Raw genomic sequence first — 23,347 nt, 5'->3', positions numbered from 1 at the left:
AGGGACCACGTAATGGAACATCTCTTCTCTTATAAACAAACACATCAGCACTTTTACTTTGCCTTTTGATTTCTTGCCTGGTTGCCTTTTTTTTTTTTCCCATGCTTTTACACCCTCTTTCCTGTTCTGTGGGTTGTTCATTTACCTAAATTGTTAGGAAACCTTAGAAAAAGTAGAAGTGGGGGCGCCTGGGTGGCACAGTAGTTAAGCGTCTGCCTTCGGCTCAGGGCATGATCTCGGCATTGTGGGATCGAGCCCCACATCAGGCTCCTCTGCTATGAGCCTGCTTCTTCCTCTCCCACTCCCCCCACTTGTGTTCCCTCTCTCACTGGCTATCTCTATCTCTGTTGAATAAATAAATAAAATCTTTAAAAAAAAAGAAAAAGAAAAAGTAGAAGTGATCAGGCTTTCAGAAGTTCGTGCAGCTTACTTGAAGACTGAATTGGGGCAACAAGGATCCGGTGTGTTGGTGCTACCATGTTATTTTAAAACTTTAGATCATGATCTGATACGCCCCTTTGTTGAGTCTTCCCACAAGCCGTTTATTGGTTCATCCATTCAGCAGCTGTGTTGAGTGCCTTCTGCCAAATGTTGGGCTGCAAAGAAGGGTACTTAGCCTCCACTATGCAGGAAGCCCGGTCGAATTTTTTTTATAGAAGTATTTTTAAAGGAGTTCTAGGACACAACAAATACAAAAACAACAAAAAAACAAGGCGTTATAGGAACATACTGAAAAATGACTGAATTCTACCACAAGGAGAAGACTGGTACAAAGGAGAGGGCCCCACCCTTGCTGAAAGATGAACGTTGGCCAGGCAGCTGGGGCAGGGAAGGACTCTGCCAGCCCTATGGAGATAGTGTGTAAGGCACAGGGGCAAGAAAGACCATGGCCGTGCATCCTGAAACTGTAGTTCCTTCTCTGTTTCTACCTGACTGATCTCTCAGCTTTCTGTCCCATACTACTCCCTCTCAAATATTGATGTTTTCTTCTTCATGTCCTCAGCAAATAGCTAGCAAAAGATTAGTCCTTGTCTTTGGTGAATAAATGAATAAGCTATTTATCCAGTCATGCCTCTTTGTTTCTTACCCCTGGACCTTTGCTGTGTCCTCCCCTCTTTCTGCTGTGTCCTTGACTCATTTCTGCCAACTGAAATTCTACTCATACTTCCAGAAACAGTTCCTGTGCTACTTCTTCACTATAGCTTTTCCTGTCTTCTAAACTCAAAGTTCTCTTAACTCAGCTTCGGACTTTCAGAAGAGCCATCCATGCCTCTATCATGGTGCCTCTCCTTGCCTTGGATAGTAGTTAATTTTTTATAAATCTGCCATGTAAGTCAGAAAGGGTAAGGTCCACATCTTAGTTTTTTTGCCTTCTCTAGCCAAAGTTAGAATGTTGCTAACATACACCATTGAAAATGTGAGTAAGTTGGTAATCACGTTCCTAGTGCCACCTCAGTATATTCATAATCCCAAGTTTATGATCCTGCATGGAACGTGCTTCTCACTGGCAATTATTTATTGAAAACATGTAAATTGGCTCCTGTTTTCTTTGGTTTTTTTGTTTTTTGTTTTTTGTTTTTAAATAGGCTCCACACTGGCCATAGAGCCCAGTGTGGGGCTTGAACTCACAACCCTGCGATCAAGATCTGAGCTGTGATCGCGAGTCAGGTGCTTAACCGACTGAGCCACCGAAGCGCCCCTTTCTTTGGCTCTTTAAGCCTACATGGCTCATAAAAATATAATAAATGTTAGGGGGAAGGAATGGATGTTTCAAAAGAAAGTTTTTAAAGTTTATCTGTAAAACTGCAAGGACTCAGTGATAAGTATGTGGGGACATTGTATCAGTCAGAGCTCTCCAGAGAAGCAGACCAATAGGATGAAGGAGTGTGTGTGTGTATGTGTGTGTGTGTGTGTGTGTGTGTGTGTGTGTTGTATAAACAGGTATATTTTGAGGAATTGGCTCACGTGATTATGGGAGCCAGCAGGTCCAGAATTTATAGGGCAAGATAGCAGGCCAGAAAATTAGGCAGGATTCAATGCTGTAGTCTTGAGTCCAGAACCCACAGACTAGGATTTCTATGTCACGGTCTTGTGGCAGAATTCCTGCTTCTCTGGGAAACACCAGTTTTTGCTCTTCAGACCTCATGGATGAGGCCAATCCACATTATTGAGGGTAATCCCCTTTATTTAAAGTCAACTGATTATAAATGTGAACATCTACAAAATACTTTCATTGCAGCACATAGATTAGTATTTCATTACGTGTAATTTAATGTTATAATTAAATAGTCTAATTTAGACAGGTTGACACGTAGAACTAACCATCACAGGCATTTAAGCTAAACGTAAGCAGAAGTACTACCTTACCCCCATTTCTCTATCATATGTAAGAAGGTCATAACTTCCAGATTATTTTCTCTCTATTAACCAGTAGGACTTTTACAGTTTTACATTTTTTTTTGCCCAGGAGCAGCGAAGTGCATTGTTTACTAAACTCTTAGGAGCAGAGGCCCTACAACTCTTGTTTTTTCGTTCAATCCTTACACAAAGTCCAGGAGATCTTGTCTTTGTCAAGATAAGGAAAATGAGACTCTGAAGTGTTCAGTCACTTCCCACAAAGTCAGTACCACACATGCAGCTTGGTTTGTCTCTCTTCACTTCTCCCTGCTTTCGTTCTTGAGATAGGCAAATAAAATCTCTCCAAATTGTATCCATTTATTCATTCAGGGTTTTTTTAATAATTCTCAGTTATACACAGAGAGAGAACAGTTTGTTTCCCAAGTGTTTTTAAAGCTTCCTGGAGCCTATGGATTAAGAAGTCGAGCGAGTAACTGTAGTAGGAGCTCTCTTCTCAACCTCGTGCAGTGGGTGATATCATTGGCTTGGAGTCGCATCTCCGTATTTAACTTTAAACCACAGAGTGTTGTTCTTTCTTCTTCCTTCTTGGTAAGCAAGAGCTGTGGTTATCCAAATACGGACCTCTGTTTCCTGACATCAGTGTTTATGTCCTATGAAAATAAGGAAGAATATATTTTACCACTTTCCTGTCTACTGCATAGAAACTAGACGAGGAATCATTCCAAAAATTATCTGTGTTCAGCTTTGCAAATATATCACTGTTTTGATTACTTTCTTCCTGTGTCTGGTTTAATTTAAACCATTCTAAGCACATCCTGAATGATTTTCTGGAGTGAGGGAGCCTGGATTTCAGGGGAAGACCTGCCTGAGATTTAGAATTTCTGGAGAATAATATCTGAAATGCAAATAATTAAAACTTACTTGTATAATTAACAGTGCAGCTGTAGTCAGGGTGTTTGGCATACTTGTCAGAAAGGCTAAAATTGGTGGGTACTACCATCTTAAGGAAATCTCTGGGGATGGGGTGCCCAGGTGGCTCAGTCAGTTAAGCATCTGGCTTCAGTTCAGGTCATGATCTTGGGGTCCTGGGATTAAGCCCCACATTGGGCTCCCTGCTCAGCAGAGTCTGCTTCTCCCTCTCCCTCTGCCCTTCCTCCCCGACTTGTGCTCTCTCTCTCTCTCTCAAATAAATACATAAATAAAATCTTCAAAAACAGAAAATAAAGACAGAAAAGTAAATTATGAAAACCTCTGGGGGCACCTGAGTGGCTCAGTTGGGTGAGCGTCCCCAACTCTTCATTTCAGCACAGGTCATGATCTCAGAGATATCAGGGCTTGTGAGATCGAGCCCTACAATGGGCTCCACGCTGGGTGTCGTGCCTGCTTGGGATTCTCTCTCTTCCTCTCCCTGTGTGTACCCCCCCTCCACAGGCATGTATCCTCTCTCTCTAAAAAGAAAAAAAGAAAATCTCTGTTGTTTAATTCTGTATTACCCTATGATTTTTGGTTTTTGTTTTTTTAGGCAGTTAATTGCTCATTTGCAAGTTTTCTCTAAGTTTTCAAATCCACGAGCCTTATATCTGGAATCCAAATTATATGAGCTGTATCTTCAGGTAAGTAAAATGAATTCTTGCCACTGCAATTCTTTATGACTTTTCTCTGTTGTTTACTTTACCAAAATAACTTAGGTTTTTAATAATTGTTGATGAATAGGGCCCATGTCTATATTTTAAGTACGGTGTTTTAAAAATTAATAATTATTTTCTGTGCCCTGAGAAACAGTTTTAGACTGTATTAATACTGTTACTTTTAAAGACATTTTGGGTGACTAAATATTGATTAGCTGTATTAACAGTGGGGGTTATGCCAAAAAAAGGTGGCTACTTTTCATTTCTAGGTAAGGTAGCCTTATGGAGTCCTGGGATTTCAGGATCTGTTACACTGAGTGAAAGCTGATAGTTGGAGTAAGAATCTGTTACAGTCACAATACAGAATCTTCAGTTACAGAAAAGATTGCAGAAAAAATTTAATGTCAGAAGCGGAGTAAGCATTGGATCTAAGCCATCTGGGGAAAAAAATTTCCTTTTTTCATTTGGATGTTTTTTCGGTAGAGCTTACATGATTTCAGCAGAATTTATCCTCATTCTGCCTGTAATTCAGATACAGTTTGTTTATAAAGCCAGAGCTCAAAACTTCAGGAAGCAAAATTCTTAACTAACTGGTCTGAGAGGCTCTGTGCCAGGTCTTCTTTCCTGGCATCTCACTGACTGCCATTACTTTCACAGCGTTGTGGGAACTTTCCCTCATCACGGGGCCAACCCAGCTGGTCTAAACCCAAATTTGTGAAGGGATTTGGCCTTGACCAAAAGACTGATAGACTGGAGGGGCTGGCATGTGGGATTCAAGGGCCAGAGTTTTGTTTCCACTTAGTTCATTGCGCGTATTCTATTCATGCTATACCTCCAGGAAAGTGTAAGGCTGTTGTCAGCCATCAGCTTTAACCCACATCTAAAAATTTAGGTTGTAAGAAATCTAATTTAGCAAATTAACACAAGTAAATAACTATACCATGGTATGTGTATGTGTAACTTCATTAATTTATTTTATAAAATATCATTCTTAGTTGTTGCTGCATCAAGATCAAATGGTGCAAAAAATAACCCTGGATTGTATAATGACATATAAACATCCACATATCCTCCCTTACAGGTAAGTTTTTGAAGCTAAAGAAATGCGCTTTCTTTGATGGGTTTTTATCTTTCTACCTCAGAGCCTTTTCTAAAATAATCTTGTGAAGGCCTAGAAATTTCCTTTTCTACTGTAATCATAATGCTGCTTTCTGGTAAGAAATGAAAACTGAAAGTGTATTTGTGTATTAAGAATGCTTCTCCATAGATATTAAGGTAGGAAAGAGACTATTAATTGATAAGTATGTGTTGAGAAGGTTATATCATTTCTTACTCCTTCAGTAATGTCAAAGTCTTGGTGATTACTTAGGAAATCATAATGATCACTCTCTGTGAGAACCAAAGAAAGCTTTTATATTCTCTTTTAAACAGCTGAATTATTGACTAAGTCTTAATTCCTCATAATCACTTTTACCTTTTAAAATTTGAAAAGCTGTCGTTTTGTGAAAATTTTCCTTTATGGATGTCAACCACAATATAGATATTCTGAATTCCTATTTCAGTTATACATATTACTGTGCTATATTGTATTTTTTAAAAGCACCATTGATTATTAAGTGATGATTTCTGTTGTATTCCATTTTTAAAGGGAAAACTTACAAAGATTGCTTGAAGACAGAAGCTTTAAGGAAGAAATAGTGCATTTTAGCATTTCTGAAGATAATACAGTAGTGAAAACAGCCCATCGAGCAGATCTGTTTCCTATTCTGATGAGGTATTTATACTGTTTAAAACTGATTTTTTTTAAAGTTGATCACAAAAACAACTATGAATATAGTATTATCATTCTTTCAGTGATTATAGTGGAGTATTTCATTTTTTACTTTATTTTGATTTTTTTTTTAATCAGACATTTTAGGGAAGTCAAATTGTTATAGAGACTTATTTAAAAATATTTTGTCCCTAACATAAGGAAAGCTCTTGCCGTGGAGTTATTTTAATAATAATGTTAAAATTAAATTCTCTAGACACATGTTGTAATGAGCACTGGGTGTTGTACGCAGACAACGAATCATGGAACACTATATCAAAAACTAATGATGTACTGTATGGTGACTAACAACGTAATAAGAAAAATTAGATCTTCTATTTCTCTAAGTTTTGTTATTGAGAAATAGTAAAAATAATTCATTGGGTATATAACTATGAGATATAAAAGCTATTGATTTTTGGTGTTATTTAACCATCTACATACAAACCTTTCTTATTAGTTTTAATTGTTTTTATTGGATTTTCTTGGTTGAAAAAGTAATAGTAACAGCCATCAAAGTGTTAGTCTCCTGTTTTAAAAAACCCTTTGAGGGGGCACCTAGGTGGCTCAGTTGGTTAAATTTCTGCCTTCGGCTCAGGTCATCATCCTGGGGTCCTGGGATCGAGTCCCCAGTAGGGCTCCCTGCTCAGCATGGAGTCTGCTTTTCCCTCTCCCTCTGCCCCTCCCCCCTGCTCTCTCTCCCTCTCTCTCTCTCTCAAATAAATAAAACCTTAAAAAAAAAAAAAAGGAAAGGAAAAAAACTTTTGAGGTTCCATTTCACTGGGAATAAAGTAGAAAGTCCTTATTTTTCCTTTGAGGGCCCAGTATGACCTGGCTGCAGGCTGCCTGCCCAGCCACACCAGCCATTCACCGTCCCCTCAGAGCCCACTTCCATGTCAGCGGGCCTGCTCGTCCCTGTGCTTGGAACACGTGACCACTAGCTCTTCTTCTTCACTCAGTCTTCTCTCAAATGTCATATTGTTAGGATGCCTTCCTGGATCACCTTGTGTAAAATCGCACCTTCCTCTAATCACTCGTTAGGCGCCTCCCTTGCTTTATTTTTCCTCACAACTGTCCGACATAGCCTCCTACTTATTACTTGTCTCCCCTGCCAGAAGGTAGACTCCATGGCCTGCAGAAAATGTTAGTCAAATTAGTTTTGCCTTCTTTTATGATTAAAAAAACCCTCTTTTTTCTGTTTTTTAATTTACATATTACCTACACAGCATCGAAGAATTAATGGCGGTGGTAGTGTTTGTGGTCATTCCTGTCTTGCTACTGAATTTAACAGTAATGCTTCTAGAGCAGCCCTTCTTAAAATTTGGTCTGCTCCTTCTTGGCAGGGGCTGTCACTGAGATGCTTTCAGGGGGTGCACGAGGTTAAAACTTTTTTCATCATATTACTAAGACATTACCTTTTTCCACTGTACCAACATTTGTGCTGACAACACAAAAAACAACAGTGGGTAAAACTGCTGGTGCCTTAGCACTAATCGGGACATTGGCTCCAGCCTGGAGAAGTCATTCTTCATTGCCACACACCTGGAGTTTAAAAAAAAAGAGAAAAAGCTAGTTTCATTTAATGTTCTTGGTGAATCTTAAGTACTTGTCTTTGTATTGTTTTACACGACAAAGTGGGAAGTGTCTGTAAAGCCCTTCTGCTGAATACTGGTTGTCTCGTTGCATGGATGTTTTCAGAGTAGCTGACGCAGGTTACAGAATCATTCATGGCTAAAGATCCATTCAAAGTGTAAGATAGATGGATTTTAACATAACAGAGATCACAAAGCTTACTGATACCGTTTCAGATTCTGCACTGCGACCAGCCTTTAAGAAACTACCCTTTGTTGACGTCTGGTGTAGTATCGAAGTGGGATAGCCACAATGATCTCAAAGAATTACCTGAAGGCTTGCAAAATGTTTTTTCCTTTCTCCAACTGCATGTCTGTTTAAGGCTGGATTTTCTTCAGCTATAAGATACTGCAGTTGATTGAATGCAGAAGCAGATAGGAAAATCCAGTTATCTTCTAATAAGACAGTAAAGAGATGTGAAGAAAAAAAATGCCTCTAGACTCACTAATTTTTGGTGGGAAGAGATTTGGAAAATAAAGTTCTTTTTCATTAAAATTGTTATTTACATTAACTCATTTTCATTTCTACCAAGATAAATATCAGTAGATAAAACTTACATACACAAAAGCTCTTTGGGGACCTCAAAAATGTTTGAGTATAAAGGGTCCTAATATTGAAAAGTTTAAAAACGACTGTTGTTTCAATTTTGGATGTTAAAGCAATAACGTTTATTATAATTTAACATTTGTCATACTAATAAAGTAAGTCCTGTCACTAGGTTGTTTAGTGTTTTATCAGGAACGGATGTTGAATTTTATTAGAATGCCTGTTGAGCATGTATTTAAACAATTATATTAGCTTTTCCTATGAGCCATTGATCTATATCAATCCAACAGGCTTTACTAGTGATTCCTTCTTGCATTCCTGGGATAAGTCCTTATTTGGCTTTAATATTGTTTTAATGCAGCACTGGATACTGTATTTAGAAACGGGTTTTATGTTTATAAGCAAGATTGGTATATAATTTTAATTTTATTTTTGTTCCTCAACCCATCTCAATATCATAGTTATACCACTTTCATAAATGAGAAAGGACTGTTCCTTCTTTCTCTTAGCTATGAAACATTATAGCACGGGAATTCGTTTTCCATCGAAATTTTAAAAAAATTCATCTGAAAAACTATATGGGTTCTATGTTTACTCATGATTACCGTGCTATTCAGGTTTTCTTAAGTTCCTTTTGCTTATTTGTTTTGTTTTGCTTTCTTTTCCAGAAAGTTACCCATTTTATTGGCGTCTTTCCAGTTTCCTTATTTTAGAGTTGTATTCACTTATTTCCTTTTAATCTATGTATTCTCATTTTCATCTTCATTTGGCTTGCCTATTTTACTGCTTTTTTCCTCCTACAAAGAACCACCTTTTGGCCTTTGTCTTTATTATTTCCTTCTTCCTGCTTCCCTCAGCCTTTTTTGTTTTTGAGGGTTTTTTTGGTTGTTTTTCTAAATTTTCTATGTTAAATATCTAATTTCTATTTTCATCCTTCCTTGTTTTATAATATAACCCTTTAAGTCTGTTGAATTGCTATTCTAGCCTCTTAGGAAAACAAAATGACTCGTATTATGTTTTAGGATTAATGTACGAACAAAATAATGTTCTTTTGACTTTTTAGAATTTTGTATGGCCGAATGAAGAATAAGACTGGCAGTAAAACTCAGGGGAAATCCGCTTCAGGCACCCGCATGTCCATTGTCCTGAGGTTCCTCGCTGGGACCCAACCAGAGGAGATCCAGATATTCTTAGACCTGCTGTTTGAACCTGTGAAGCACTTTAAGAACGGTAGCTCTCAACTTCCTGCTACTCTGAAAGTGTATTGTCTGCTGTAGACTTCAGATGTCTCTGGCTAGGTTTCCCATGCTCTTGGACATCTTTCTAATGAAATTGTTCCTCCCAGTCTTATTGGTGGCCTTTTGGCTGAAGTGTAGTCATTTTAAATTTTGATTGAATTAGGTGGAGCTCACAGTTGATCCTGGGGATTATCATCATCCATGGGTCAGAAGCCCCCAATTAGAAAATGTGTATTTTTGGGGGTGCCTGGCCGGCTCAGTCGGTGCAACATATGACTCTTGATCTTGAGGTTGTAAGTTTGAGGCCCACATTGGGTGTAGAGATCACTTAAAAAAAATAAAATAAGAAAGAAAAGAAAAGTGTATTTTTGTCGTTGTTGTGCATTTAGGCCATTTGAAAAATGGTACTTACCCAGCCAGATACAGTGAATAGGTTTCTCCTTAGAAACTTAGAGCATGCCGAGAAATTAATTTTAGTTGTCTTAGTATTTATTAATTCACTGAGTCATTCATCTGTTGAGTCATGACTTGTTGAATACCTCCTGTGCCCTGGATACTTTTGAAATAGGAAGTATATTGGGACGCCTTGGTGGCTCAGTCAGTTAAGCATCTGCCTTCACCTCAGGTCATGATCCCAGGGTCCTGGGATCAAGTCCCACATCGGACTCCTTCCTCAGCGGGGAGCCTGCTTCTCCCTCTGCCTGCTGCTCCCCCTGCTTGTACTCTCTCTCTCTCTGACAAATAAATAAATAAAATCTTAAAAAAAAAAGTATAGAAGTATATATGCTCTCAACCTCACCGTCTAAACGAAGTGAATATAATAGGGATATCCAATGAGCTGAAATGCTCTATGGTCTGTTCTCTGGTATGCAATGTTAGTAATTAATAATAATAATAGCTAACATTTATTGAGTGCTTACTCCATGCAGGACGTTATGATGGGTCCTTTTACGTTCAACTCAGTTGATCCTTAAAACAACCACCTGAGGTATCATTACTTGACTATTCCCATTTTACCAATGAGGAAACTGAGGCTTAGAGAGTTGTCTGTTTTGCTTATGACCATTCAGATAGAAAATGGTAGAGCTATAGAATCTCTGCTCTCACCCCATAATCGCTTTGCTTTAGGCAACCACAGATATTTATTTGTATGGCAATGTGTTGCATGAAATCTTGTATTCATGAAATTTTTCTATGATAATGGATTCAGCTGTTAAAATGTTTTCGTTTAATATTGCCCTGCGAAGGAAGTTGGCTCTGATGAAGACAAAGGCTTTTGTTCAGTGAAACAGCTTCCATTGTAAGAGGATAGCTATAAATGATACTCTTTTTGGATAGGCCACTTAGGTGTATGAATAGCAAGCTCATGATTTCGTACCAGTTGGTTTGAAGAAAAGCTCAAGCAATAACAATTCAAGTCTTTTAAGTAAATTATGGAATCAATTCAGTGCCTGTTTATAAAGGACTATTGTTTTATTTATTCACCAGGGGTGGCAAGAGAAAACATCTGATCCTCAGCATTCAAGAAGCTTCTGATGTAGCAGGCAGGACATTTTCTATGAAACTGCTCATGTCAACATAGACAGTGGAAGCTGAGAGTGAGAAAAATGTATGGGAAGTTGCTAGGTGGAATAAAATACTGTTGGTAATTCAGGTTTAGGGAATAGTCTAAATAGAATGAGAATGGGGCTTAGAGACTTAGTTCTGGCACAAGTTTCTCCTTTATTCTCAGTTTCCTCATCCATAAAATGATAATACTAAAACCTACCATGCCTAGTTCATTGAATATTTGGTAAGAGAATCAGGAGAGAATACATTATCATCTATACATCACTGGAACAGTAGAAAATACGTTATCATTGAGGGAAATTGAAAAAAGGAAGCTATAATTAGAGAGTAACTAGTATTTCCTTTGACATGATGTCTCTGTTTCACTAGGAGAATGCCATTCTGCAGTCATGCAAGCAGTAGAAGATTTGGATTTGTCTAAAGTTCTTCCTTTAGGTCGTCAGCATGGTATCTTAAATAGCCTTGAAATAGTGTTGAAGAACATCAGTCATCTGATCGGTGCCTACTTACCAAAGATTTTGCAGATGTTGCTGTGCATGACAGCGACGGCCTCACACATCCTTGACCAACGAGAAAAGGTGAGAGAGTTGCTTTCTTCTTGGGCTAAGAAGAGTCTGCGTTTTATTTGGGAAATTGGTTGGGACCTGAATATCTAGCAGTCTTCACTGTTTTAAATATTTACGTGTAGTTGGAGGATGCAAATTACAGGGGACCCTTGAACAACATGGGTTTAAACTATGTGGGTCCGCTTATAAATGGGATTTTTTTTTCCGATAAATACAGTGCAGCACCATAAATGTACTTTCTCTTCCTACTGATTTTCTTAATAACTTTTTCTCTAGCTGACCTAATTATAAAGTAAGAGTATAGCATATAATACATATAACATACAGAGTATGTGTTCGTTGACTGTTTGTGGTATCAGTAAGGCTTCCAGTCAGCAGTAAGCTATTACTAGTCAAGTTTTTGGGAAGTCAAAAGTTATACAGGGATTTTTGACTGTGCAGAGGATCAATGCCCCTGACCCCAATACAGGGTCTGCTGTATATCACTTGTATATTTTAAAGAGTTTTTAAATAATAGGGTGTGAGTAAGTTCTATCTATATACATCTCAAACTAAAATCAGGGATAGTTGAGCTGATATTTCACGTTTTAATTTCAAGAGCTTAGAGGTATAGGACATCTTCCAACTCTATCCAGAATGGTTGGAGAATGAACAGAATACGGTTAGCATCATCCTTATTATTTTGAGATAAGAGTTGCCCAGAGGTCTTTTACAAGTAAATGCTTGCCTACTATAAGTGCAATGTTTTGAATAAAGATAAGCAGCAAGACCCGCCAAGCGAGCTAATTGCCAGAGGCTTCATAAAATGGTGCTCCGTAAATATTTTCTGAATTGTATCAAAGACAATATATTTATGTTCTGCTGAAACAAGTATGTGGGCATACGTATACTTTGTGGAAAGCTTAGGGAAACTTAATGTCTTTATAAAGGCTTCTTAGTGGGACTTGAAGTGAAGATCTAGACTCAGATTTCTGCTGTTGATTCTCAGTTAATGATAAATGGGCACAGTTTTAATTGGGCTAAAATCTGTTTCATTTGATTTGTGCATATGCCTGGTGAACTGCCTCTCAGATATGGTCATGATAACTGAAAATTGGCAGCCAGAATTTTATGCTGTTTTTTGAGCTACACATGGATATAAATCTGCTTTAGTGATGAAATAATATTCTCTGATTTCCAAGCTCCAGGGATTTAGAACACATCTTCTATTTTGTTAGGCACCATTTTGTTTTCTTTATTCTTTCATTCATTCCTTCAATAAATGTTCGTTGAGCTCCTACTATGTGACAGGCACTATTCTAAGTACTGGAGATGGAGCAGTGAACGAAGCAAACAAAAATTCCTATCCATTTATTGATTCAGAAAATGCTTATTTCATGCCTTCCGTCTATCAGACATCGTTCTGGGTGGGGAATGAGACAGGTAAGGACTCAATATCATGTGAGAAAAAGAACAAATAAATACACACATAATTAAAATAATGTCATTTCGTGGTGAGACCTGCGAGGGAAATAAGTGAGAACCTCTGCAGATCTCTGTAGCTTTCTCCCGTCTGGTACTCTGCCTGTCAGTTCTCCCCAAGCCATACTACTCTGTCTCCTCATCTTAGGAAAGGTGACCGTCCTGTGCCTGGACTCTTCCTTCTCCCACTAATGCCTGAAACTCCAAGCAGGAATCTGGGGAACGTATAGGACTCACCTGTTTACCCTCTCAGGGCTTACTGTCCTTTGCTGCCTGCTGTCTAGTATGTGAAAATCATTGTCTCATAGATTCTCTTTAGTTTTTTATTTGCTTGAGAAGGAAGGCCAAATCAAGACCCTGTTGGTCCATCTTGAACAGAACATGAGAAAGGAGCAGGCAGAGAACAGTCTTCTGACCAAATAAGGTTAGGAGCAGCTCATATTCCCAGCATCCAGAGCAGAAACCTCATAATACCCAAGGCACCAGGAAGAGTCCTAGGCAGGGGATTGCCTCAGTAGTGGAACCAGATTAGCTCTGGAATAAAGGATGCCTTGGCAACGCCTAGCAAAACTTAGGAAGATCCAGCTTTTCCCAAGTAAATTAATTACATCTGAGAACAAAACTCAAAAGCTTTCAAATGATTTAAATGAAAACAAAATTCAGTGTCTGACATCCAGTCAAGTTTTACCAGGCATGCCAAGAAGGATGAAAATTTTACTCATAAAAAGGAGAAAAACCAATCAATAAAAGCAGACCTAGCAGTGGCACAGATGATAGAATTAGCCAAAAACTTAAAACAGCTATTAGGAATACACTCCATATATTCACAAAAGTAGAGGAAAACATGAGCATGTTGAGAAGAAACATGAAGATGTGAAGAATTTAAAATAAAATGAGGGGATGTGATAGGAAGTGACCAAACTGGGCGTGAATGGGTGCTGCTTTTATTAGGATGACCAATGTCCTGTCTAAGGAGGTAATATTTGAACTCCTCTATCTACCCAGCTGTGGGAAGAACATTTCAGGCAGAGAAAATGACTAGTCGTACAAAGTCCCTGAGGTAGAACGGCTTTGACACATTCTAAGAACAGACAGAAGGGCAAGATGGCTAGAGCACAAGGAGTGAGAAGAATCATATAAGGTTGAGAGGTAGGGAGGGCCTCATGGGCTCTGAAATGGATTTACTCCGAAGTGTACTGGGAAAACTGGAGAGGTTTGAAGCCCAGGAGTGATAAGGTCTGTTTGATGTTTTTAAAATTTCACTCTGATTGCTTTGTGAAAAAGAGGCTTGTGGGGGGCCAACAGTGGAAGCTGAAAAGAGGTCTTGGAAAATTCTTTCTGTATGTTATATGAGAGCTTCTCTGTGAGAATTTTCATTTTTGCCTTATAGTGTCAGTGACTTTATCTCTACCTGGATATATTAAATCATGAAAGGTTAGAGATTTTATAAACTCTGTGTAAGTTCTTTGACTTTTTGGTTAACGTAAAAGAAGTTACTCAGTAATAACAGCTTTACTCTGTCCTTTGAGTCAACGGTCAGTAACTTGAAAGATCATTTATGCAATTTCATAGATCATTAGTTAGTGAGGTGCTAAGCTTTTGGGCAGTTTGATGCTTTTTAAAAAATTCTTGGACAAGTTCAAAGAATTCCTTGAGGTACTGTAATGAATTACTGTACAGTAATGCTGCTTAAGTAAGTTAAACGTCTACATTTGTGTGTTTGAACTAAGTTACACATTTACTTTTTTTGTATCTTTTAGTTCCTTCCAGGCGTTGACTGACACTGAAGTGTGTATCATGAGGGCTGTTTTAGTTTGGTTTTATTATTTTGGAACATTTAAACAATGGAGTAACTTTTAAATGTACATGAAACCCAGTCATGTGGACTATTCCCCTAGGAACTAAACTAAACAATTTTCTTCATGGTGTTGTGGCCATAAAACTTGATATTCATTATATTAGAGTATTGTGTCGTCTTCATGAATTTATGAAAGTAAAGAGTAATTAAGCTGAGGTCAGCGCTTTCGCTGTCATGCCACTGGACTCATTGGTGGGGGTGCTCAATAAGTTTTTCTGCTCTGAGCCTGAACAAACTGGCCACACACTTGTGATTTTGTAACTCGTAGGGAATGAGATGCCCTTAGAGGTAGCAGAGTCCGTTATGAAAGAAGTTTGCTGTTAATTCAGACATCCACCCACTCCAGCCTCTATGCCTCTAAACAGACTAATTTTGATTTTTTTCCGAATTGCATTTTTCTCTGAGCTATGTATTTTGAGATCTTCCCATGCCTTGATTCAGTCGCTTCATTCTCTTATACTGTATGAAGTATTCCACTATATAGAGAGACCATAAATTCTTTAACTTGTCTCCTAAACTAATTTTAACAAGAATAATTGAAAACTCCTAGTTTTAGAAAATAATTAATACAGGTTATGGAGACAAAAAATAAAGTGACTTTCATTTGAAGTAAAGGTTTAATTTTTCCCCCTAATCTAAGGCATTGTGATGGGGGGGGGGAAAGTTTGTTTTATTAAGAATATTCTGTTCATAGGAGGAAATCAGGATTTTATTTGGGACAATTACTTGGATAAAGAAATACAACAACGTGGGACACAAAACAGCCCTTCCACTTGTGATTTTTTCCCCCTAAGGACACTTTAACGTGATTTTACTGGGCTGTGATAATGGAGCACATCTCACCATTTGATTTTTTAAGTCTGCTTTCCCATCTTGTTCAATGAGGAAAGCAGTATGATATGCTCACTGGAATTTCCATGTGACTCAGAGCCACAGGCAGCAAGCAGACTTAATAACAGGATTTCCAGTTTGATTCTTAGCCATCTGAGCAATAGTGCCTCCTTGAGGAATCAAGGATAACAATGAAATAATGTTGTTTTTTTTTTAAGAGAAGATCTTTGTTTTACAGATACAGCTCAGGTTTATTAACCCACTGAAAAATTTAAGACGTCTTGGAATCAAAATGGTAACTGACATCTTTTTGGATTGGGAGACTTACCAATTCAGAACGGAAGAGATTGATGCTGTATTTCACGGTGCAGTTTGGCCCCAGGTAAACTTTATTACTACATTCTGCCTGGATACCTTCTGCTTCTTCCTCTGTTATTACTTTAACCAGCCTAGTCTACACCCAGACATGAATGCCTGTCCTGGTCTTTTCTTTTACATCGAGTCGTCCTTTGTTTCTGGAAGTTTTAGAATCCTTTTCTTTGCCTCCGTTGTCACCTAAAGCTCAAGAGCTGGTGTCTGTAGTATCATGACATTTATACTTAAGGTCAATTTGAATGTGATTGTGTCTCTTAAGCAAATGGAATATAACTGTTGTAGCACCTCCAGGATGTGTCTCTGGATTTTGACATACATAAGGGAAAATACAGATACTCTTGTTACATATTTCCTTGTTTGTAACCATTTTGTGATGACGCCTGATATAACTATAGCTAAAAAGACTATGGAGGAGACTTGATTTTAGGAATTCTAGCTGCTTGAGCTCTGTCATTTCTAACCGCTTGAAACCTAGAGTACCTCGTTCCTTTTAAGTGTCTGGCACTTCCTTGCTCCATCTTTGCCGTGTTTCCTGTGTCGATATTATTTTGGAACCCTTTCTTTTTTCCTCAGTCTGTCCTTTAAACATTAATCTCTGTCCCTTGGCTTTTTATCCTCTGGTGGGTTCTCTGTATTTGTTCTGCTTTTTAGTTGTTTTTTTTTTCCCCCCTACAATTCTGTATGTGTTTTTATTTTGTATTCTGTTTTTATTTTGTGTCCTAGATCCAAAGGCTTGGCTCTGAGAGTCAGTATTCTCCTACTCCTCTGCTGAAACTAATTAGTATCTGGAGCAGAAATGCAAGGTATGACTTTTTCTCCCACCTTTAAAAAGGAACAGTGTCTTAGACCAATCTAGTCAAAATGAGCCAAGCTTACTAATAATATAATCTATAGTGAAATAGTACAGGCGCAGTTAAAGAGAATAAGGTAGCTGAATTTCAAAATACACAAGCTTAAAGAAAATACAAGTTGCTGAACACTGTAATCCAAAAAAAATACCTGTGCATGCATATATATATAAAATGAAGTAGAAAATGTCTAGAACGATACATGAGAAACTGTTAATGTTACTATAGCATGTGGAGATATGGGTACCCCAGAGCAGGGAAGAGGTACTTTTTATGATCTATCTTTGGAATGTTTGTTTATAATTTTTTAAAAAGGGAAAAATAGGTAAAATCACATTTTGCAATGTGAGTTAAAATTGTAGAGTATATATTATAGAAAAACTTATGCATTTTTGCTAGTTTTACAGTTTCATTAAAACTTAAAAATCAGAAGTATTGGAACTGATAGGGATGTTCTTCCAATGTGTAGTAATTTTTTCAGTAGTTTGATTTGTCCTGGGAAAGGGAAAAACAGAATGTGAAACTTGGCAGGTACAGGTTTCCCCCGCTATCTGAAAGTAGAGCGTTCCTATGAAACCTTTCATGAGCCGAAATGGCATAAAGCAAAGAATTACCGTTCATTTTTATGGAAGAATATTTTAGTGTTCCTAGACCCAAAAAAATAATTTCTCTTAGGCTTTTCTGATGCCTTAGGTCACATCTTGCTATGCGATGCACAAAATAAATCGAGATAAGGCGCAGATGCTCCCAGACACCGTTCACAGCTCTGGCGGCTGGATGCTGAGCTGCTGAGTGTAGTTTCCAGAGAAGGAGCCTGACGGGGCCGCTGTCGCTGCTGAAGAGGTGTGCGCTGCCCCTGTAATGGCTCGTTGCAAAACCAATGGTTTAGGCTATTTTCGCTTTCATAAAAGCAAAGTGGCATAACATGAACTTTTGAAAAGCTGGGGATACCTGTAGTTATGCCAGCGTATAAATATTCCTATTTTTTGCATGCTTGCTTAAAAATAAAAGCTGATTTGTAATTGGCATTCTGTATCTTTTTCCCAGTTACCACTTAAAATCAGAAAACTTTCACAGGCTTTTTTAGATTTTCTAGATGTCCTCTTTTCTTGTAAAACTACGTCTTAATATACATAGAGTTCTTGTGGTCGTAAATGAACTTTCTCTTGAGGACATTATGAGCTGTTTATAGGACCTTCATCTACAGATGGTTCAGAGATGCTTGTGTCACAGACCAAATCCATATTTACTGAGGAGCGTAGGAACCTATGTTGTTTATCTCAGTGATGGAAACAGACTTAAGTTTGCCCTGATCTGTTTCAAAGAATGAAAGGTAGAATTAGAAAAAAAAAAAATTTACTATTGATTCAGTAAATGCCAAGATTTTAATATTGTGGCATCAGTTTTTACAAAATTGGTATCATACTGTATAACCAACCTTTGATTTTTTTTTTTCCTGTACCATTATATCATGAACATTTCCCCATGTCATTAAATAGTCAACAAAAACAAACCAAAGACCTTGGTGTTGGCTTCCTCAGGAATACCTGTTTAAAATATTTTTACTGGTGGCAAGGCCTCTTTTCATTTATTTCCCAACTTGACAAAGCAGTTTCATATCTTATAACTGGACATTTATAAGCAGCACTTCATAGGCATACTTGAGAAATGTTTTACAGTTGTATAATTTGTATGCAAATGACCCATGAAGGACTCTTCATATTGTCACTATGGCAATTAGTTACATTAGTTATATTAGTTGGGTCCTTACTTAAGGTACAGATCCCCATGACTGGATGCCACTTTATCGTATGTTCTGCAGTTTCTCTCTCATTATGGGTTGGAGAAAAACAGAAGCCACAGAACAATACAGGAGGTAGGCAGCAGAACTAACACTTACCTGAAAGAAATCTTTGCAAGGATTGACTTCCTTTGAAATTTCCATAACAACAGATACGCATATGTTGTTGTATGTGGAAGAATTAAAGAATGAATATTTCAGAACCACTTGATGGGAAGGTGATTCTTCAGTAAAAGAAAATTCTATTTTGAAGTATGGTTGCAGTTTACATAATGTCAAACATTTAAACAGGTTTTCATCTACAGACAAGTCCAGGATTTTACTCTGTATTTGAACAGATGCAAGTAGAGCTGAACTACAGCCAATATCTTCAAGTTCACAACTAAGGTTAAATTGTCTCAATAATTAAATGAACTCAGGGCAACAAAAACTTGCTCACTAACTAGAGTGATCATATCATCCCAACTATCTTCCTGAGGGTGAAAAGAGCTGCTATATATAATTAAGCGAGAACAACCAACGGAAACTGGGCCTGTCCCTGGCCACTCTCTAACAGCTGCTCTGGTTCTGACCGCCATGACCCCCGCGCTGCTCCATCTCTTCTTCCTCTGAGTTTTCCACTCCTGGAAGGGCCTCTGATCACCTGCTGCAAGTACACTCACCTCTTAGTAGCTGACCTACCTAAAGCCCCCTGAGGGTAGAGACTGTTTCGCATTTATTCCCGTACCTTCCTCCACAGGGGGTTTGTACCCTTTTTAATCCATGGTTAGTCAGTATTCATTACATGTTGAAAGAGTGAAATTTCTGGCAGAGCTGTACACTTGAGGGGGGAGCATGTCCAGTATGCCCTGGCATCAAGCTCTGCTGCTGTTCAAGAAACACAGTTTGGTCACTTAGAAGTTGCATTGAATTTGAATGTGTTCTTGCTACAACCTTGGCAGCAACTGAAAGCAGCCCTCTCACCTTTTGTGCTTGAAAAAAATGTTAAGACAACATACAGCATAGTGGTTAAGAGAGCAGTCTCCAAAAGCCACACAAACCTAGCTTCAAATCCTAGTGCGACTGCATGTTCTTTGACAAAGCTGGCCTCTCTGAGCCTCAGTTTTAGCACCTGTGGCATAGAAATAATAGCAGTACCTAACCTCATTGGTGTTCGAGATGGTAATGTGCAAAGTATCTTGCTTGCTGCCTGCCCACGCTCTGCCCAGTATCTGTTGAACAAAGATGTATGAATACTACCGCTTAGAACTTTTCCTCAGTTTGTTAGTACTAAGTGTGTTAAAAGTGCTTGAGCTCTTTTTCCAATGATGATAAATTGGTAAAACTATCTGATTTTTGTCGGTTTTACCTTCCTGCTGATTGTTAGAGGACTACATCCCTGATGCAAAACAGTTGCTGCTTTGCCACTGACTGGAAAGCCTTTGTGCCCTCTGCCCTTGTTGGTGTGTTTCCTCTGGGTGGGATGCTCCTGTCATTTGTGTGAGTCTTTCATCTTTCGTACTTGGGGATGCATTCACTCACCTCTCCCAAAATATGATCCTGATCTCTGAATGTTGCTTATCCTGATACGGTAAATGTCTCTTTGGTCTGTACTCCTGATTCCCATGTCATAGTGCATTGGTTTTTTATGTGACTGTATAAACATTCACATCCTAGAAGGCTTGTAATTGAAAAATAGCCTGTCTTCAATACATTTCTTTTAGAAAAGGCTTAGACTGTGGTTCAGATCTCAGCTTTACTACTTACTAGTGGCTTTAGACACGTCTCAGTTGTGAGTGATATACATAAACTGCCTAAATAACATAATCTTTGTGAGGTGCCTAGAATAATCCATCAAATTTTAGGTTTTAAAGTAATTTCCCTTTTGATATTCATACACATATATATATATATATATATTTAAACTCAATATGAAAATTCCAATGGAACATGTTTTCAGAAATAAATAGATTGAGAAATAAGATGACAATTTCTATGTTTTTCCTTGCAGATATTTCCCTTTCCTGGCTAAACAGAAATCTGGTTCCCCAGAGTGTGATATCCTGAGCAACGTTTTTGCAATTCTGTCAGCAAAGAAACTCTCTGAAGCCACAGCCTCTATTGTGATGGATATAGCCGATGACCTTCTTAACCTTCCAGATTTTGAACCCACAGAAACACTTTCGAGCTTGCCAGTAACTGGATGCGTATACGCAGAAAGTGCAGACGGTATGTGTGCTGTACAAAACACATGATTCTTAGATTTCTGAAGTAGCATTTGTGCCCTCAGAAAGGAAAAAGTCAATACAATTTGATTCTTTTAATCACTTAATAATATTATTAAGAGAGTTTCTTTTCTCTGGAAATTAAGACCAATTTACATAAACTGAATTTTCTTGGCAGTGGTACGAATTCAGATTGTTTATGCTCCAGAAAGCTCAACTATCCATCAGGAAATTATTAAATGACTTCCACTGTCATGTCTCTGAATTCTTCCTGTCAAATTATCCTAACAGTTCTTTTACTGCTACCAAAAATGGCTTACATAAAGCCTCAGGGGTCTCTTACATAAATTTTTAATTTAGCTAATAATACATTATGACTAAGAAAAAAGTTATTTAATCTTTAGAGTTGAAATTTATTAAGTGTTGTAAGTTTATTAAGTTTTATGAAAATTCACTGCTCTTCTTGTCTGTCATTATGAAGATAGTGTGCAATTATCCTTTAAGAGAATAGTTAATTAAAATCGAAACATTTATCACTCTTTTTTTCAGAGTCTATCACGATGGGAGGACGATTAATTCTACCTCATGTACCTGCAATTCTCCAGTATCTCAGCAAAACTACAATAAGTGCAGAAAAGGTGAAAAAGAAGAAGAATAGGGCACAAGTCAGTAAGGAACTTGGCATTCTGTCAAAGTAAGTGATATATTGGTCCTTAAAAGAAAACATTACTATCCATGGTTTTAATTTTTGCTGAATTATATCTAGTTTTTCAGTTATTCTAATGTGGTAATAAGCTGAAAAGGTTTTCAGTATTTTTAAATGCCCTCCATTTTTAAGTTAATGTAGAATTCTGTTTTTCTGCTGGAATATTCATTAGAAAACTTTTATGGCATCTGCCTTCATTTTATTATGAGAACAGTCTTCAAAATTCTAAAGTAGACTAATAGATTTGCATATTTTGTTCAGTTAGAATTTTGAGTTATATGAGATCACATACTTTTCATATTTTTTTAAATCTAATTAATAAAAATAATTCATTTGAAAGAGCAGGTTATGGTTGTTTTGTTTATTTGTTTTTTAAGGGTCAAGATCTTGCAAGGATTTTTTAAGATTCTTTTTGGCACCAGACCTAGTAAATATATAATTGTGATTTCTGTAGCAAGGTTGGTAAACCAGAGTGCAAAAAATGTTTCCATTTTAAACTCTAAAATTGTTACAGGACTTAGCTGTTCAAAGTTTATTTTTTCTGTTCCTCAAAGGTAACACAAAATGATATATTAGAATCTTTCAGGAACTTCTTTGAAATGTTTTATTTCTACTCTTGTATTTCTAAGTTATGCAGACTGGAAAACCACACAAAGTACACTCCTATTTTATCACAGGCTGTGTGGTGGTGAAAAGAGCGTGAGAGACTAGGCACCAGAAAGACCAGGGTTTGAAAGGCCTGCTCTACTTCTTCTTTAGCTGTGTGACATCAGCTTCTCTGAGTCTCAGTTTTCTTTGGGCAAAATGGGGCTAAAAATAATTCCTATACTGAAGGTTCTCATGGGAGTTAAATTGAAATACTGCACATAAAACCTTAAACAAGTCTTGGCACTTAAAAATGTTATTTTCTTTGTAAAATAAGAAATTAATACTCGTCAAAAAAAATAAAAAGAAGGAGAAGAAAAGAAATTACTAATTGTCAGATGATAGCATCAGAGTTTACAGTAACCTACCTACAAAATCAGATGTTACAAGAGAAATAGAATTGAGCCTGAAGTTGGAGAGAAATAGGAATGGACACTGCTATAAATAAGTTGGTTAAACTTTTCCTACACGGACCCATAAAAGCCACCTGTATCTGTCACATGTTTTTCTACAAAAAGTTTAACTTCTTAGAGAAGTACCCTTACCTTGTGTATATTCCTTACATATCAGTTTTTCTCCTTCTCTAGGATCAGCAAGTTCTTGAGAGACAAAGAACAAAGTTCTCTACTCATTACGCTTCTTCTTCCTTTCCTCCACCGTGGCGGTATTGCTCAGGTACAGATTCACAGGACATTGGCTTTGTCTTTAGAGTGGCAGTCGATTATTAAGGTTTATCTGTGAGCAGTAATTTCATTGGTTAGATTCTGTGATGTATTTGCGAAAAGACTTTATACAGAAATATAAAATTAAAAATAGAGGAGAAACACTGGGAGGGGTAGGAATGGGGACGAGCAAGAAGGTGGAAGCACCATCATCAGTCCTAACAGTCATTTTCCTTTCTTTGGCTTCCAGTCCATTTCAAGATATTTTTTTCCCTCTCTCTGATCAGTAACAAATCTGGAACCCAAGAAATGCCTTGTATAATCTTAAATATGGATCACAGTTGCAGAATTGAATGAAAAGACAGACTATATTAATATCACATGCAGATAAGAAGGTTTTTTTTAAAAGATTTTATTTATTTATTTGCCAGAATCAGAGAGAGTGAGAAAAACACAAGCAGGGGGAGCAGCAGGTAGAGAGAGAAGCAGGCTCCCCGCTGAGTAAGGAGCCCGATGCAGGACTCGATCCCAGGACCCTGGGATCATGACCTGAGGCGAAGGCAGACACAACCGACTGAGCCACCCAGGCGTCCCAACAGCTAGGAGTTT

General features: G+C 37.7%; 1 protein-coding gene and 1 long non-coding RNA gene across 4 annotated transcripts in view; one reads left to right on the top strand and one right to left on the bottom strand.

The window, feature by feature from the left end:
• The window catches only part of UTP20 (UTP20 small subunit processome component), a 91,478-nt gene that overhangs the window by 33,681 nt on the left and 34,450 nt on the right, over window positions 1-23,347 (top strand). For all 3 annotated transcript variants that reach the window (XM_026499815.4, XM_026499814.4, XM_044384486.3), the window contains 10 exons: window positions 3,881-3,971; window positions 4,982-5,067; window positions 5,635-5,760; window positions 9,038-9,204; window positions 11,151-11,359; window positions 15,736-15,879; window positions 16,596-16,675; window positions 20,512-20,729; window positions 21,275-21,419; window positions 22,664-22,751. In XM_026499815.4, the coding sequence (XP_026355600.2) occupies window positions 3,881-3,971; window positions 4,982-5,067; window positions 5,635-5,760; window positions 9,038-9,204; window positions 11,151-11,359; window positions 15,736-15,879; window positions 16,596-16,675; window positions 20,512-20,729; window positions 21,275-21,419; window positions 22,664-22,751 (1,354 nt within the window). The remainder of the gene's footprint in view (window positions 1-3,880; window positions 3,972-4,981; window positions 5,068-5,634; window positions 5,761-9,037; window positions 9,205-11,150; window positions 11,360-15,735; window positions 15,880-16,595; window positions 16,676-20,511; window positions 20,730-21,274; window positions 21,420-22,663; window positions 22,752-23,347) is intronic.
• LOC113256096 (uncharacterized) lies at window positions 2,168-23,321 on the bottom strand. The gene is made up of 3 exons (XR_003316545.4): window positions 22,622-23,321; window positions 7,212-7,338; window positions 2,168-3,008 (listed from the first exon to the last, which is right to left on the bottom strand). It is a non-coding gene; the product is annotated as an uncharacterized LOC113256096 (long non-coding RNA).

The sequence above is a fragment of the Ursus arctos genome, unplaced genomic scaffold (genome assembly GCF_023065955.2).
Source record: "Ursus arctos isolate Adak ecotype North America unplaced genomic scaffold, UrsArc2.0 scaffold_21, whole genome shotgun sequence".
Taxonomy (NCBI): Eukaryota; Metazoa; Chordata; class Mammalia; order Carnivora; family Ursidae; genus Ursus; species Ursus arctos.
The sequence above is the reverse complement of the archived record's forward strand: the minus strand, read 5'-3'. Positions and strand labels throughout refer to the sequence as shown.